At 50.7% G+C, this 18,509-nt stretch overlaps 1 protein-coding gene across 3 annotated transcripts in view; it reads left to right on the top strand.

Moving 5' to 3' along the window:
• Positions 1–18,509, top strand: part of LOC126525222 (uncharacterized) — a 170,400-nt gene that overhangs the window by 83,320 nt on the left and 68,571 nt on the right. For 2 of the 3 annotated variants that reach the window (XM_055067599.2, XM_055067597.2), the window contains exons 1-2: positions 4,333–4,833; positions 9,024–9,402. In XM_055067599.2, coding sequence (XP_054923574.2) covers positions 4,409–4,833; positions 9,024–9,402 — 804 coding nt within the window. In that variant the 5' untranslated portion in view covers positions 4,333–4,408. Of the gene's footprint in view, positions 1–4,332; positions 4,834–9,023; positions 9,403–18,509 lie in introns of those variants that run through there. The other variant, XM_055067598.2, reaches the window with a different exon arrangement.

The following is an 18,509-nucleotide window of genomic DNA, read 5'->3' as shown; positions in this document are numbered from 1 at the left end:
TCGACTCTCCCTCGCACCTTGCACTCGCACCTACAGCTTACAGTGCGCGGCCACGGTATTATCGCACGTAGATTTCATGTGGGACAGCTCGCCGACGGCGAGATGTGTCCATATAGTTGCCGGAGTAGATGTGTCCATATAGCCGCCGGAGTAGAACCCCCTCCACCCGCCCCCACGCCAGTGCCTTGGGCAAGTTCTCTCTAGTGGGTGTTGCTTGGAAACGGTGGAAGACGGCGTGCTTCCTGCCCGCCTTCCTACCTTGCGCGCGCTAGATCAAGCCACCTTCCTCGGCTCACCCTCGCACCTTGCACTCGCACCTACAGCTTACAGTGTGCGGCCACGGTATTATCGCACGTAGATTTCATGTGGGACAGCTCGCCGACGGCGACATGTGTCCATATAGTTGCTATCGCAATAAAACAAAAACTGAAATTTATCTGCAGTTGGGTGGATCCGAACCGGCGTCACATATATTCAGAGGTTCTTTAAATGTATGTACTATTAGATAAGGGCCCTTTCCCTGGCATCCTTCGAGTTCACCAGACCACATCGAATCGCCGTCGCACCTAATTAAGGTGCGCAGAAGCGCATCTACCACGTTCCCGAGGTGCAGCACGTCCAGACAAGTTCGCGTCCCGCACCTCGTGCGCTGCATGCGGAGCTATTGTCCCACTGTTTGACTCTTCTCGAAAGTGTAGCGGAAGCCTGGCACGATTCCAGGTTACCTAGGTCCCGAGCAAAGCTACTGTGCAGCTCTGAAAGGCCGCTCGAAAACAACCCGTTTCCCCCCGCTGAGCGCTTGCAAAACCGAAGGGCACGACGGCTGTAAGTCACCGTGATGCCCTCGGAACCCCCATCCGCCTGTTGTGACGGCGCTTGCAAGCCGCGAGGCAACGCCGGTGTCAAGTCACGCTTCCTATGGTGGAGCCCTTGGAGCAACCCCCACCCGCCGAATGTGACTGCACTCGCATGGGCGCCTACCATTGGAGGACAATGACGACACCTGAGCGGGCTCGACGATTGGCCAAAAAGACACCGAAGGGGTTAAAAGCCAGTGACAATGAAGCATTGCTTCATTCATTCATCTCTTTCGGGCTTCTTGCCATTTCGCGGAACTTGCCATATTCTGTCTTTTTCTCCTTTAGAACACAATATGGTCAATCTTTACCTCTAAATATTTAACTAGGCCATAGCAGACGCTGTCAAAATTGACGACCTCACGGTGAGCTGGTGCGGGAACGTTAAGGCGGCGTCACAAAGTGTCATTAGTGTTTTTTGTGTGGCTTGCCAAGCGTCTTCTGGCGTTAAAAGTGTTATTTAGGTATTATTGTGGAAGAGCAATTTACTGATAAAGAAGAAATCTTTGTGTCCCTTAAACGTCGACATGCGCCTTGAGAAGGGCTGTGCCAGCATGTTCTTTCTACCTAGTTATCTGGTTATCCTTCTACACCGACCCAGAGACCGAAGTTGTCTAATAGATTATAGACCACAGGGCATGCGCTTGTGATCATTGTGGCTGTTTTATCGTCATCGTCTAGATTTTTCAATTGACTCTCGCCATGCCTTCGTACCGTCATCGTTTTACAAACGTCACCCAGTTGTGCTGTCGTTGTCATACAGTATTCGTCTTTCCATCGATGTCATGCCTTCTTTGTCATTCGCTCGTAAGCGTGCAGTCGTCATTCAGTTGTTATTTTGCCACCGTTTTCATTCCGTCGTCGTGACGCTTTCGTTGTCGTACTTTCGTCGTCTTGCCTTCATCGTTGCTCCATTGGCGTCATTCTTGCTTCATCGCCCGATTTTCGTCATAATGTCGTTGTAACGCCGTCGTCGTCGTCGCTTTGTCGTCATGTTGTTGTTGTCACGTGGTGGTCGTACCATTGTCGTTTCAGAAACATCGTTCAGTTCTCATGCCGTCCGTGTAATACCGCCTTCATCGTTAAATCGACGATGGAATGTTGTTATTCGTCATTGGGAAACAAATGGGAACTATGGTAACATACGGGTTCTTAAAGCTGTTTTCTTTACGTTATGAATATTTACTTTGCCTGTAGCAGGCATGTTGACGAGACGATGACGTTGATTTCAAGAGGTTACCTGTATATTGAATATTGAAGAGGAAGCGATAGAAAGAAAACGTTTTACAAAGATTTCTCTATACTTTCAGGAAAAGTTCCAATTTCGGGTCAATATCGCATACAACCGAATCTCTCGTCCGCCACTTATTAAGTGGCGGCGCCTCTCGCCATTGTTTGTACAAGCACACTGTGGCACTAGCAATGTGCACACGACGGGGCTCCCAAGTGACACTTTCTGGAGTTACACAGGGCCGAGGTCATTGCCAAGAATCATTTGCTGTGCAAGGCGCCTCTTGTTTTAGCATCTCGAGGGACGCAGTCCGTGAAGGAAAACATCACCACGCTCGTTGGACCGTCTGGTGCCGTTCGCGGAATGTTTAGGAGAAATAGCGCGGCGAAGTGGCGATGTGTCTGACTCCACAAAGCAACTATGGTTTGGTTCCCGCGATTTCGGACGCTGAAACATGGAATGAGCTCGTCCACTTGAGCGTTTTCGAAAAACCGCAGCTTTCCCCCCACTTTCCGCCATGGCTATAACTCTTAGCCGGCCGTCTTGGTGCTGGGCCACGTTTTCATTGTCAGCCATTGTTCTAGTAACTGCCAGCGCAAGCAACGCCTCAATCCCGCGTTATGCATAGTAACATAAATATGTACTTACTGCAATAATTATTTCTAACTGTAATATTTTTGCGCAGACGTGCTTTCCATGTCCAGAAATAGTGGTGAATAAGTTGTTCGAATTTTCCATTGTGTGGAATTGTGTTGTGGCGTCACCGGCTTAACTTCCAGTCGCCACGCAACGAGGTGATACAATGCATTGGCGAGGGTGCCGTCCTTACTGCAGCTTTCACCAACGAGAGTTATCGCGCCTACGTGAGGTTTATTAAGAAGTATTGGGCTTGTAAGGTTTGGCTAAAGAGTTATCTGCTTCGCGAAAGCCACGCGATTTGCTGTTGGTCTCGCTCTTCCATTTCCCGTGCGGCAAGCCCAAGGAATAATTACGGCTTACTTCGCTTTTAGCACCCCACAAACAAAGTAACCAACAAATACGATTCATTCTTTCTATTGCCATAGCAATTAGATGGACACTACAGGCGCATTTCTGCCGCCGTGACGTGTCGTGTAAAGTCCAATGGCGATAACATCGTCCCTGCGCGCCGCATGCTGTATGTGGGGGTGAAAGCGCGCAAATGTGAGCCCACGATGGCGGCTTAATCTCGCGCGCGCAAGGGAGGGAAGCGGGAAAGAAGCGCGCCGTCGCGTCCCCTGTGACGTCGCAGACGTCCCCTTTGACGTCGGATTCTCACGCCGGTCAGGACAGCCATGGCGCGCGTAAAGAGTAGTGTCTGTGTTGTGCACACGTGGTCAGTGCACACGTCGGAGCCAGAGACACACACACTTCGCCTTTACGCTTCAGCCGTTAAAACTTCACGAAAGACGCACGTCGCCGATTGGGACGCGTCTTTGGGACAAGTCGCGGGCGTCGTAAATGTGGTGCGGGCCGCGCAGCTCTATTCGCCGCATTCCGCGGTAAGTAAAACGCGCGTGCGCCGCCGAAGGCCAATTACCCAAGTGACATTTCTTTGCGACACGTAGTTACGGCCAGCTTTGTAACACTGACGGCCGGCTGCGCTTTCTCTTCGTGCTTTCCGTGCGGCGAGCCCACCAAGAAGAAAAAAAAAAGAAAAGCTCGCCTCAAACCCGACAAGTCGAAAGCAGCATAATAAATCGGCGCCTTTTTTGCAGCAGCCGTACAGTTTGCATCTTCAGTGGTGCCATGAAAGTATAGTGCAGATATAGGCTGTATCATGAATGCCTTGTACAGAAATCCACATATCCACAATCCACATCAGGAGAGTGATCGAGCATTCTGACGGAGAGTAGGAGGCACCACAGTAGCTGCAAGCTTCAACGTGTACGATCTGTTCAGTAGTGTGTGGCTTATATGTCTAATGAGAATGGCCGTATTGTAAATAGTAGTTGCAGTATACTTTTTTAAAAGTGGAAATAGCATTTTTTTAGCTAACAAGATGGGTTTCGGATGGGTAGACGATCTAACCTCCGGTGCGACGCCACTCACCATCTGCTGTTTTCGTACCGTTTGTGTAGCTGCTGTCAGCGAAGCTGCGCTCGGAACATGTGTGATAAGATCATCCATCATCGTCACTGTCATCGGAGGCATTGTTTAAACTGGGTTTGCGGGGACGCTACGGGAACGCGACTATACGAAGCGGATATTTACTTTCTCTGTGGCAATTCAGGCGGCTTCTGGACTGGGTATTGCCCGATGGTCGTTGCTCGTCGTCTTGCTGTACCGAGGAGAGACGGCCATGCCGTCGCCGCGTGGAAGCGGGAAGAGTCGCCGTGCAGAGGCCCAGAGGCGGCGCTACGCCTCCCTGAGCGAGGCCGCGAGGACGGGCAGGCTGCAACAGATGCGAGAGGCACGACGCCGTCGAGTTGTCGAAGAAACGCTCGAACGACGCGAGGCTCGACTACAGCGAAGGCGACAAGGTCGCCGCCGACGAGTCGCCGAGGAAAAACCTGAACAACGAGAGGCTCGGCTGCAGCATAGGCGAGTGGCTCGTCGTCTGAAAGCCGTGCAAAGGTCGGCTCGGCAGAGGGACACCATGCTGCAGCAAAGGCGGGGACAGCAACCACAACAGCAGCAGCAACTGTTTTTCGCCGGTGCTGAGAAGTGCTTTCGCAAGCGCCTCATCGAAGACGACTTTGGAGCGTCGTGCAGTGTGTCTGTAAAGTGCGTATGAATGTGTTACCAATGGCTCAACCAAATGCTATTCGTATAGACAGTCACTGACCCAGGACCAACTGGTGGGATATTATAGTTGGTTATACATGTCTGCTTGAACACAGTGCACAGTAAATTGACAGGGACGGACAGCGCTTTGTGGTGTCGTTACTCCCAGTCCCTGTCGATTTACTCTGCTCTGTCTTCTAGTAGAAACGATAACTGACGCCAGTCACTTTCTGTAGCAACTTTGTTGTTCACGCTAGAGTGGCTCTGGTGCATATATAGGACTGACTACATTCCTCTCGGCGAGGAGTCCCTCCCGGTTGGAGGAAATCAGTGTGCTCTCTTATTAATATCGAAAGTGATTTACAATTCATTCCACTGGCAAAATACAGGATCGGAAAGTGACAGCACTGTATTTCTTGCATCTACTCTTGTGAAAGAAAAACTCCCTGCTCTCGACGGGACCAATGCAGGCAAGAAAATGAAACGTTATTGTTGCTATAGGGGCATACCGCTACATTGAGAGGCGAGCGCTTTATTACAGTGATTCCTTTTAATGACAGTGGTTCCAGACAAGAACCTGGAACTGTTTTTTAAAGTCAGAAGACCTTGTTATCCGTGCTGACCAGCCTTCAGGTTCGATGAAGGACAATAAGCACAAACAGGGCCGTTTCGTTGCCGTTCTTTTTTTTCCAGAGCCCGGAGCAGCGCGTGTCCTTTTCTCACTGCATACACGGAGAGAGCCACAAGTTATAAAGAATCGTGTAGATCCAACGCACGTCTTCGATTCTGCGATGCGGGTATTGAAATGCTATAAAGTGGAACCCCTAATTCCTGCTTCTTGGACTATAAGGAAACGCTCGCGCTAGGGCATGTGTCAACTCGCACCCATGCTGCGCAATGTGACACACGTGACGATCATCTAGTTCATCATCAAGAGCTAGTTTATACGATAGGTTATAAGTTCAGTTGCGGCCTAAATAATTATAAGATCGTTCAGTTGTGCTGGGGGACTTTGGTTGCGGAAAGTAGTGCGTGTGAGAAGACGATGGCATGGTAGAGGAAGATATATGTATATGATATAATGCAACTGATGATGGTCCCGTCCAGCGTCAGTACCACTGTTTCTCGGAGAGGTAGTACGTATGTCGAGTGAGCTCCTCGACAAAACTTTGCAATTTGGTGAGCATGGTTCAAATCAGATCCGGGACCTCGGAAGAAGTGCGACGCTCAAGCATCAGCAGAAGCGGCGACGGTCCCCAAAGAAAGCTTTGCTTCAAAAGTTGCCGAGTAGAGTTACACCTGTTTTAACCCGAGAGCGTTAAGGGCCCCGTGTTACAAAAAATCCGGTGTCTGCGCCTTGCATCGGACGTCGTTTCGCGAAAAATAATTCCGCACCACAACTACGCAGGCCCTCCGCGTGGCGCAGAGGCGTTGCTGAATTAGTGCAATTCTTTAAAGCAAAATGCGTCAGAAAAATCGTAAAGTACTACTTAAGCGCAACCTGCAAACATGATAGCGTGGGACTGTACTTTGAACGTACCGGAAAACATAATTCTGCTACGCGGGACCACAAACACGAGCCCCTTTTTCGAGCGTTTCGACCATTCAGAGAGCGGCGCGGCCCGCTGGGTTCCTTGCAACACCATCCAGGTGGCGCTCGCCTCCGCGCATCCGCACGAAAGCTGCGGTTGCCTGGAAGCGTGACAAGCAGTCGGGGATCTTTGAATGCTATCGCGTTCCACTCTTAAAGGCGAAGCTGAACCGTCCTCCAAATCCTTTTTCTCCATTCTGCTCGATGCAAGCATTGTTATTGTTGACGCCGGCACTGCTTGTGACATATCGCAGAAAGCAGAGAAATCACAGAAAGCAGAGAAATCACAGAATGTGTCATGATGATGTCAATGTTGCTACACAGCATAATTTCGAGTCTACTGCTATCAAAGTCACCAAGCTCATACGAAATATGTTCGTGGCAACTTTTGCCTATAAATCTGGGAAATACGTGTAAAACTTGGAACGACAATGGAAAACCCCATGTATGCGATGTATAAACAGGCATCAAGACAGTGCAAATATCATGATCTGAAATTTCGTGCCGGTAAACTTTCATTCATTGGAATAAATCACAAGTTAGATTGCGCAATGCGACATTCGGGTTTCGCATGGCTAATAATTAACACCTTGGCAGGCGAGAAAGATTGGTTGAAAGAGAAGAGGAAAGCCCTGCTGACCACACTATCATTGTCTAGCCCGAACAAGCTTCCATGTTTTTGAGAATCATTGAAAATGTTGGCATAGTGCCCCAGAGCAGAGAATAGTTTTACCCGTATCCCGCATATTCATGTGGCCTGCGCACGTGCTCTCCATCGTCATGCGAAGTGCGTGTGCAGTTTCTTGCACGCAATGTGAAATACATAGCATATAAACATAAGTGTGTGCCTGGCCGTTCTGTTATTTTGCCCAGCAAGTTGTACGTACACCCGCGAGAAAAAAGTATACGGACCAGGGATTGCGTGATAACTCATTTTCTCCTCTGTCTGTGAACGTAACTAGAAATTAGATTGCAGTCCAAACTTGGCATTACAAATGTTCGAGTGCAATCGTCAGTTCCCGCTTACGCGTGTTAATTACGAGGCAATTATGTTTCTTCGGCAACCGTGTGGTCCGTATACTTTTGCTCACGGATGTACGCTCACTAGTTGTGGTGCGCGGCAACCAGCTGCATTATTAACCACACAACACAGCTAAACCCCTTCACTATTGCAATATGTAGTGCCGACTTTGGTCTTTTAGGTTGTGGTCTTCACCCGCGACGCTCACGGCGCGCACGCTCCGATTCCGCGCGCGCCGGACGACCACCGCGGGTTCGAGCACTCCGAGCCGCCATGCGTGCAGGGCACCGCGCGCCCGCGCCTGCTCCGGCCCGCTCCGTGTGCCGACGCGCAGCTGCGCGCGTACGCGCCCCGCCGACCCCGCACGACGCCGGTGGCCACTAACGGCGCACCGCGACAGAGAGAGAACAAAGAAACGAAGAACAAAGAACAAAGAACCCCAGCAGTAAGAAGTTGCCTATCCTTCGGTCAGCGCCTGCCATCGCGCGCCCCACAGCAGAGAAAAGGGAAATAGAAAGAAACGACAGACGAACAGACGGGGGCACGATCGGCAGACGCTGCCTCAGGACATCGAGACGACGGAAGAGTGCGCGCGCGCCCGCCGAGGCCGGGACCCCGACGAGCCGAAGTAACCATCGGCCGGCGGCGGACAAAAGGGACCGCCGCCGGCAGAGAGGAACACGTACGCACCTTCAGACGCCCCGATGTGGTCTCCTCGGACGCCCCGTCTTGCGCGCGCTTCCCCGGAGTGCACGCAAGCAGGGCCCGAATCCCGGCAAAATGTCGGCCAATGGGGAAAGCCTGTTGACCTTCCCGTGGGCGGGATGACAGCAGAGTGACAGTGTTTTATGACCCGCTTCCACCCCGTCCAGACAAGGAGGAGAGGGACACGGAGCCCCCGGCAACACAATGCAATGGCTCCACACAACCACCGCGAGAGCCCGAAAAACGCCGCGAGAGCCAGAAACCCCACATCCCTCCCTCCTTAAATGCTCCCTACCAATGCAAGGCTGGTGGCTCCGATGTCAGCCAAAGAAGAAAAGAAAACAAGGAAATAGTCATTACGTTGCCAATACCGGAGCTATCCATTGACAGTTCGAACCTAAAACCACCAGCCTCCAAAAGGTCTCCTCGGACGCCCCGTCTTGCGCGCGCTTCCCCGGAGTGCACGCAAGCAGGGCCCGAATCCCGCCAAAATGTCGGCCAATGGGGAAAGCCTGTTGACCTTCCCGTGGGCGGGATGACAGCAGAGTGACAGTGTTTTATGACCCGCTTCCACCCCGTCCAGACAAGGAGGAGAGGGACACGGAGCCCCCGGCAACACAATGCAATGGCTCCACACAACCACCGCGAGAGCCCGAAAAACGCCGCGAGAGCCAGAAACCCCACAAGGTACATTAAAAAAAGAAAGCCAATTGCCGTTGCTTGCATTAAGCAATTTTCATTTGTGGTCTTTGTATGTGATGAACTTTATTACTTGCTACTATTTCTCCCGATTTTTTTTTGTCCCGTTATGGAGTGACACTTGCTGTAAAGATTTCCAGCCGTAGTTTTGAGAAACACTTGTTCTCCTTGCAGTGCGCCAGAAAAGCAGCCCGTGGAACCCGCATCACAACGGCTGTTGAGGAGGACGCGGAAACGCCGCCGACGCAAGCTCAAGTTCCAGTCCATTTCAGCGGGGGAGAACTGGGGCGGCCACTTGGAAAAGCAAGTAATCGCCGATACCGACGCGTCCGGGTCCCACTGGACTGAGGAGGAACCCGCAGTTACTGGCAGCCAGCACGGACTCATTGCCGAACGTGTCTGTGGCCCGAAAAAAGCGCAAGGTGGGGAAACTGCAACATCCGATGCTGATGGGCCTACTAGATTAGCCAAAGAGAGCCTGCCAAAGCCGGGCTCCAGAGTAGACTGTGCCATGCCAGACCACTATACCGATGCTGCCATCACTCGAACACAGGTGCGGTAATGAGTTATGAAACAAGGGAACAGTGTGTTAACAGATGTACCTTCTGTTTTTATTACTAAAGGAGAGAAGCGTGGTAATACACGTATACGGATTCTTTTTAAATGGGCAAAACATATGCTGACACTGGCCAAATAATTTATCAGGACAAGTTTTTATATTGTGCAGACTGTTTAGAAGGTAGCCATTCTTATTGAATGAGTCTAAATTATTGAACCGCGCTTATCTTCTCCGTGCGTGTGATAAAAAATTGGCGTTCCTGAGACAGTACCGCAGCCATCCTGCTGCAGAATCATTCGGAACAGTTCCCACATCCGTCTTTCTCATACGTGAAATAAGTGTTTTGGTCACTTCATATATTCGAAAGAAACGAGTATTCGACAACTTTAAATAGTGGGTTTTCGAATCCAATGTAAACGACGTTCATCTCGTTTCACAGGCGCACGCAAGGCGGCATCACGCGGCTGCAACCGGTGTCATGCTTGTGTAGTATGATGTGTGCTCCATCGGTAGAGCGCGCGTAACAAGAGCGGTTTGTTCGCGGAAGTGCTCAAGCAGACGACGTCGCCATAATGGCGACGCGCACTGCCGACTCACTTCGGTCGGCAAACAAAAGTGCGCCGGGGGCCGAATCTTATAACGGCTCGGAAGGCGAACCGTTCACTTGGCCTCACGTGATTGGTCAAAATTTTGCCTGCTGTCAGAGGCCGTCAGAGACAGCGGAGCGGCTCCGCAAATTATGAACACCTCACGCATCGGTCAACCATTTTCAAAGCGAACCCGTCGTCGGCTAAGAGCGGTACCGGCGAAGAGATAGTACGCTTTGGGTTCCGTTGCAGTGGCTTGCGACCCTGTACGCGCGCCGGTCGGGCGACCCCGTAGACACGCGGGCGTCGCGCCCGCCTGCGTTGGTTACTTCGGAGGCTATCACTCGCCGTTGTCGTCTGCTTGGCGTTGCTCTTTCGGTGTCCACCACGGCTAGAAATGCCATACGCGTTCGGAGAGATGACGGAAAATTATTTCCACCGCCCCTGCCGGCTTTCTAAGTAGACCTTTTGCAGACTACGCTACGAACTGGAGTACACTCGGGTGAAAGCGTACCAGTGGTCATTCCACCCAGAGGAAGGTATTGCATGCTGCGCTTCATCGCCGCCGCCCTGCAGGTCTGTAGGAAGTGATTAATCGGAATGGCCTGTAGTCGGGTACAACTTGACAAAAAAAGGGGAGGCCCCGCCCAGATGACCGAAGGGTGACAACCGATTGCCTCCTTGACTAAAATAGTCGCGCTGAAGAAACCGTGCTTCGAAAACGCATAAATCTCGGTATAAATAAAGACTTCTGTAATTTCATGACTGGTTTGGTATAGCTCTCGTGATTGGAATGCTACAGTACATGCCGGATCGCGAGGGAATAACTCCGTGTCTTCAACGCTGCGCGTCGTCTGCTTTTGAGCTTCATTGCGAGGGATAAACGTAGAAAGAGCAGCTCTGCATGACTTTTGCGCTTGTTTACACGCACACTGAACATTTACTACTTGTTTTCCAAGCTTAAAATGAATCAGTTGTTGTGTAACAAGTACTTAAAAAAACAATGCATTCATCGAAGCCTTTACAAACCTGGGGCAAGAAGACGATGGAGGCAGGAAAGATGCAGAAATGGCTTTTTCATCGTTTTAAACAAATACTCTTGTTTTTAAATAGCACAAGGCTCATATTATTTTGGTTTTGTGTTTTCACAAACTTATTTTCAAGAGTTGATGTTTTTTTCTTGTTCCTTTTCACGTTTTTTTTGTTTTTTTCAAGCCTGCAGTCCCGCTTGTTCGCGTAGCGTAGCGTCAGCGATGTTCGCTGCAGTTTTTCGTCGCCGAATTACGCCTCCGAATAAACGCACGTGACACATATGGTGCATCGTAAGCTCGCAGTAATATTTCCGTCATGATAGACCACCACAAACAGTTGGGAATTCAGTCTGACGAGGGGCCGACGAACACAACTGACGCGATTCGGCCCAGTTCGAGGCGTGGGCGGCCATCTCTGTCGGCGGAGTCACCGGCCGTACCACTGGTGACGTCAGTCTAGATTGCGCGCCCATTGGTGGAAGGTCATGTGCATCCGCCTTGGAGGAATAAAGTATAAACCCCATGCAAGCGATCTTGCGCGCGACAGCGACAAGCGACGCGATGGAGATGGCTGTCGCGTTCGCTCGTCGCCTACAGGTCGTACCCCATGCAAGCGACGACTTCGAGCGACGTCTCCCCATTGTGGCCGGTATGAGGGCAGCACTATAGGCGCCGAAACTAGCGTGATGCATGCTTTATTAACTTAAGTTGATTTGTTTTACTGTAAAAAGCAGCATAAAATACTTCTGAAAGTCTTGCAGTAGGTTCTTATCCTTGCACGTATAAAAATTCATTCGTTTGCTCGTTCCGTGCGACAATCAGAAGTACTTGAGTTATGTACATACAGTTCCGGCTTCGCGCTATTGGCTAGTCGCTCATAGCACTTCCGGCCGACGAGCGACGAATTCTAGATTTGCAGAACCGAGCGATCGCGCGACAGGGCCGAGCGATTTGTTCGCGCGACGGCCCGATCCGTCGCTCGAAGCCGTCGCTCGTCGCTGTCGCGCACAAAATCGCGCTCATGGGGTTTAGCCTTAAACGCCGCTTTTTTCTAAAGTTGTACCTGACTACAGATCTGTTGCCGACACTGTACACGTGGTTGCTCTTGCAATGACTCTGTTGAGCGGTAGTTTTTCCGCGACCTCCGGTGTTAAAGCTAATGCCAAGGAAATATTTGCGTGGTGAGATCGAATTCGCGTGCTATCGCCAGCGTGAATAGCTCTCAGACCGCCATTCAGCAGTCAGCTGGCGCTGCGTTGAACTTCAGAGCGGCTCGATGGCGACCGGAAGCAGTAATCCTGCTGCAAAAAACGCTCTTACCCTCGCTGGATATTAAAAGGCAACACCTTGCTTCCACGGGCGGTGTTTGTTGCCTGTAGCAGCGGCCACGCGCTCCCACTGTTGTGGTTGATTTCGTGAGTACTGTACATTTCTAGTAAAGCTTAATATAGGCAGTGTTTACGCTAGCTGCGCGAACAAGTACGATAAGAAATATGGAGCACTCCCTGAACTGCAGGCATCGTGTAGTATGTGATCTAAGGAGCGGGAAACTCGTCTATAGGCAAAAGCATTGACAGCTGGGCGAGCTTCTGCTGTTTCATCGTGCAGAAAACAGCGCGAAAACCGCAGCACGATGGGAGGAGCAACAACCGGACAGGTATCGCTCATTTTGAGCTGAAAAGCGAAGAGCATATAATGCGCGCCAAAGATCGTGTTTGGAAAGAATTACATCGCTACGCGCCGCGGAAAGGTCTGAAATTTCAATCCGAACGCCGTTTTCGCTTTCCCTCGTGGCGACCGCGCTCCAAGCCGGACGGTGACGTAGTCGTGTCCCTGCGCTACGTAGTCGAGTCGGCAGTGTGACTTCGTTCGTGGCGACAGGTGACTTCGAGAATTATTCAAGGTAGCATCTGTTATTTGTGTGATCTGTTGCTTAATAAAGAAACGAAGTTTAGAGAAATAATAACACACGCAAACGGATTGTCTGCGTGTTTTTTTTTTGTTTCACTTCGCGCCGAAGAAGGAGATGTGCTTCCGCTTCGTCTGAAGTAGGTACCAAAACTATGTCTTTTCTACCGTGTTCTAGCGCGTGATCATGCTGTGTGATGCGCGTGTTCTGCTGTTCGTGTAGCACTGAATTATACTACCAGTCATCTGACGTTGTGCACAGCGCGCAAAATCGTGCGCTGTGCGAAACGAGACATCACAACAGCTCGCGCGCAACGCGTCTGCAGAAGTGCGCAGCGCTGCAAAAAAAAAAGAAAGAAAAACCATAAAAAAAGTTAGGCGGGGCCCGTGACGTATGCGTCACGCGATCCTCGAGGTCTCGTATGGGAGAACGCAGGGAAGATATTTCGCTTGCGGAGGCTTGACTGGGCAAGTGGAGTGTCTCACTATGCAGTGGGTTCAAATCATGGGTTCGCGGCACCGGCATATTTCCATCTCATCTATTAATGAGTCAACGCGAAAAATTTTTGCGGCAGAACGCTCCCTAGAGGACACGCAACAACTTCCAGCGCATAAAGAAAATTTGCTCTGGAGCCTGGTGAGGGGCCATTTAAGGGGAAGCTTGATCTTCAGCGCTTCGCTGTAAATGTGTAGGAAAGGAGAAAATGACTTGTCGGCAACCACTGAAGCTTCCGGGCCAACTTCTATGAATGGAGCGAACTTTCGCGAAGAATCGATGTATGCGAAGTTTTCCGTGCTGGATGCTTTGATTGACGATAATTAGCGGTGACGTTGACGGCGAAAGCTTAATTTCTTCAGCATTTAGTCTAATGTGAGAGTGCTGAGTTGATGTTAAACGTTAGCTTGTGTGCACCACTGCTGTTTGTTTGCATAGTACGCAGAACACAGAGGGAGAGGTGTTTGCTTGAGGTGTTGTTGTGCGCCATATTTCATAACGTCTGAGAGGGTTGAGCGTTGTAATTTACTCACATGGTACATCCCACCGTGGCAGTACTAAATTTGAATTGGGTTAAGGGGCTGTACGTTGTTGTGAAGTCGGGAGCCCGTGCGGCCAACGAAGTTTCCATGGATGGTGCCGTGCCGGGTGACGGGGGAAACGGTTCCTAGTGACGTTTAAGAGAATTAAAAAAAATGATTATATTAAAAAAAGTACGTGGTTGGGTTTTACAAAACGGCTCCAACTAACGGAGCACACTGTTGTCGCGAAACGAGTATACCGCGGGCCCATTTTCTTTTTTTCCACGAATGTTGTGGGCTCCTGCATGCCGGGGAAGCCTTTGGGCAGAAATGACAGCGACGGCGCCTCGGGCATGTTCTTCCACCCGGCCGACGCTGTCGCACCTGACAGTCACTACGTGCACGTGTCACAACCTCTTCGCACGCTCGGCTGTGTCGGGCGTCAAAAAGTGATTAGTTATGGGCAAATTAATTTCGTATGCGGAGTGCTTTCGGGACCATTTTTAGCCTCTTAAGCTCTGGCCCTTATTGGGCCCCGTCGGCCTGTCTGACTGGTCGAAATAGGTCACTGGTAGAGAAGCCTGCGGCTCCCGCCGGTCCGCGGGTCCTTTGAACGCTGCAGAAAATCATTTAAGGAATGTTCTGAGTGGTTTTGAGGAGAGGAAGGACACAGCAGCACACGGCGCCACTTCACCACGGGGTATCAGGCCAGTTAGGCAGGCCGTCGACGATCGCTATGACGAGCGTTCGTCGTATTGTATTTGATATGTGTAGAGTATAAACTTCAATGCCAAGTTAATAAATCTAGTTGTACAAATGGTACTTCTCATCGTCTTCGTACCTGCGGATCTGGACTTGCCCCTGCCGGAGCTCATCCCCCCTTATCTTCGTCTCCCTGATGAGCTGATGCGTCACTTCGCTGCACTAGAGTAGCGTCTTTGGCACCGTGACACAATTTTCACACCGTGATGTTCTTCAACGTGTCCCGAAATCAAAGTGCCCGTGGGATTTCTATTTCGCCTCCGTCGAAATGCGAGTGCCGCGATTGTAGTCAAATCCACGGCCTCTGGCAATGTCATCGTCGCAAAGCTAACGCGGCGGGCACAGAAGTGTTGATTTGATGGTCGACCGCTTCCGTAGTGTCGCCTGGACCATGCGGTGCGCTTCAATTAATGCGGCTCTGCTTCTGGACACCCTGCGTAATTTGTCCGCTTGACATATTTGCATGGTGTTTATTTTTCAGAAATAGCACCAACGTACTGTACCGTACCTTGAACTTATCTACTTTTCCCGTAACCGCTGTCGTATAGTAATAGGGTTTCCTTGCCTTCTCACGTCATTCCCCCCCCCCCCAACCCTTGTGTACGAACTGCCTCTTCTCATCTCTCCTCTCTACAGTTCTATCTACGTCCCCTTTGGACTCCTCCTTTGGACTCGCACCTCCGTAGTAACGAAAGCGCTGCACTTTCTGCAGTGCTTCTGAGGGGAGTCGCGGATAATTACGGCTGTCAAGAGGCTAATGTGGCGACGCCCAGGGAGCTCCGGAGGGCATTCTGCACATTCGTCGCGGTGGGGTGAAAACGAGTTTCTCCCGTCGCCTTTCCTATGACTCACTCCTGTCAAACGCTCTGACCCCCCCCCCCCCCCCCCGCCGACCTGCTTTGCCGAACAGCATAAAAAGAGGCAAACAAAGCTTCGCTTTAATATACCTGCTGGCGAAGCTTCCGTGGAAGCCCCAGCGTTCGAATCGTTGCAGTTCCTCGGCGGTTCATGGGCATGGAGGAAGGAAAGCGTATGTAGGAGAGGTCCCGGCCAGCACGCACGTGTTGGATAAAGTGTGGCGGAAGTCACATTTTCTTTTTTCGCAAAGGACCACTGGGACTTGTACCCCAAACGTCAACGATGCCATAGCAACCGCGCTCCTGCAGCTTTCACTGCTGCTCTAGGCCTCTGAATAGTGAGATACGTTTTTTTTTTTTCTCGATCCGTGTCTTTCTCGCAGCACAGTATGTTCGCGAGAAAAGCCCACTTTGGAGTGTGATGTGTAAGCTTGAAAGTTGTGTTTAGGGTACATGAGCGTTAGTGTCAGCCAGCAACAGAGACAATCAAGTAATCACGGCGCGGGTCTTCGCCGTCTTCAACGTGCCACAGAAGAGCACAGGGAGCACGTCTGCTTCACTAAGCCCATCACAGAAGTTTCGTTGCCTTTGTTCTCGAGCGCGTCGGCTGCACACTCTTCGGCGGTTCGTAGCGATGCGAGTTCAAAGCTCACGCCTATTTGCTTTCGCGAGCTGATTGTAGGCGCAAAGGGAGGTGGCGCAGCAACATAGCGGCATTTCCGGTTTCAAGAACGTGACGTTAGGGCCTCTCCTATTTTTCTCTCCTCCATGCTCATAAAGTCACTTGATAATTTGAAAGTACCGCCACTCTTCGAACTCTGCCACCGCCGCCGCGCGTTCTCCTCGCCCCATGCGAGTCCCCCCCCCCTGGGGGAAGCAGTTTCGCCCGCGTTTTTCTGCACGGCGATTGTTCTTCTTGCCGTTGCCCTTGAAAGCGCGCGGATCTTGCGTTTTGCTTGCTTTTTCTTTTTCGTTGGAGCCATTTTTCTCCTTAGCTCGCGGCTGGCTCGGCGCAGCGAGCATTGCACGCTTTATTTCCTGCGGTGTTGTGCTAGCGCTATGCCGTGTTGTAGCGCATACAACTGCAGCAAGAAGCCTGAATATGGTTATGCAGTTTTGATGCTACCACAAGGAAAGCGTGATGGCTTGCGCAAGAACCAGTGGCTGCACAATATTAGCCGAAATAACTTTGTTCCTACAAAGAACATTGTTTGCGACGTAAGGCGCCTTTCTTATTGCGGTTATCAAAGCATACCCTAATGCTTCATTTTTAAAAAAAAATTAATCCCGCCGGCTCGTCAGTGTTATTGCCGCGACTTGTTCATTGCATAAAAATGGGGGTGTCCTCAGTAAGCTGAATATTCTGTCGGGCCTCATCATCTGACACGTCGTCAACTGTTATTCAGTCGGAAATGCAACACTATAGGTTCTGCTTTCCGCTGTGAACAATTTTGTACGTAGATACAGCCTCTCAATTGCACTTTTTGATTGTTAAAGGGAGACTAAAGGTTACTATGATGTCAAGTTCAAGTGATAAAGCAATACTCTAGAGCGTCTAAGGCGTCAATATAATCGTGAACAGAGCTTTAGTAACCGAGTCACTAGTACTCAACTACTCGTATTAAAAAGACCATTTCATTAGGTTATAAGACGGAAGAAAATGCCACTTGCCTACTTCTATTCGATTCCAAGAAAAAATAACTTTTTGACGTTATCCTTCATTAGAACGGGTGTTCTAAAGGTTTCGTTTTCGCTCGACTCTGCGCCGCACGCGTTTTGGAGTTTCAGTTGTTTCGTTATCGCGTCGTGCTGCGCTGGTTCTGCTGGCTTGCGAAACTTGCATTTGGAACAAGCAGCGAGAATGCCACGTCCATGTGATGTCGTGGGATGAGCAAACTGTCCGCGGAACTTGGCCAAGGGCAGTTGCACCGGCGAATCCAACGCTACTTATCACTGTCTGCCAACGCGTGAATCTCTCCGTTCGAAGTGGTTAAGTTCCGTACCTCTGCCACAGCGCGTTGGCAAAGAGCTGAAAAATCGCATAGTGTGCTCGCTGCACTTTCGCCCAGGCGATTACGAGTTCAACGCCGACTTACTGAAGTCGTGTGGAGTGCCTTTCAAAGGAGTGCTTTCCCGTAGCGATGTTCCGTCGGTCTTGCCAGCATTCTCCGAAGCGCAAGAACAACTGCAGGTCGAAGTGAGTGCGCCATTTGGTTTTCACGAAGGAAAAGCTACAAATGTGCGAATATGAGACAGCCATGATATGCAGTTGCCGTCGTAGTAGTACGCAACGACGCCGGCAGCGCGAGCCCTCAGCAGCAGGTCACGCTCATCAGTGCTTAAATTGGTGAAGTCGAGCCCGGCATCGCGAGCCAATGTGCCGTTGTCAGGGTCGTCCACTGCAACGCGCGTCAAAGTTGGCGCCATAAAATAAAGAACGAGCTTATCTCGTCGCGTGCTTTCGCGTGCTTTCCCTTCCGCTAACCACCATAGTTCCGCTTTCGCGCTGCTGTCGGCTCTGTTTCTGGCCGCGCGTTTGCGTTTTGCGCAGAAAAGCCGTAGCGCCGTCTGGGGGCGCCGTTTTACTCACCGACGGCGCAACGTCACTATGAGACAATGACGTCACCACTCCTCGATCGGGGGGTGGGCGATTTGAACTGCGCTAGAGGTACGCGGACGCTTCAGAACGCATTTTCTCTTAAAATAAGTATTTTCTTCGCATGAAAGAAGCGTTTCAAGGTTTCTGGGATGGTATTTCAACAGTCCACGTTGACCTTTAGTGTCCCTTTAAGATCCGTTGCCTGTTTTACTGAAAATCGCAATCGCGGCTTGTAGAGGAGCTTTCTTCCCAGCTTACTTCTATATGTGCGTCAGTCGCTTAGATACAATAAATGCAGGCGCTGAAAAAATTAATGGCAACTATACCGGTGGCATTGCGG

This window comes from Dermacentor andersoni, chromosome 3, assembly GCF_023375885.2.
Source record: "Dermacentor andersoni chromosome 3, qqDerAnde1_hic_scaffold, whole genome shotgun sequence".
NCBI classification, from domain to species: domain Eukaryota; kingdom Metazoa; phylum Arthropoda; class Arachnida; order Ixodida; family Ixodidae; genus Dermacentor; species Dermacentor andersoni.
The sequence above is the reverse complement of the archived record's forward strand: the minus strand, read 5'-3'. Positions and strand labels throughout refer to the sequence as shown.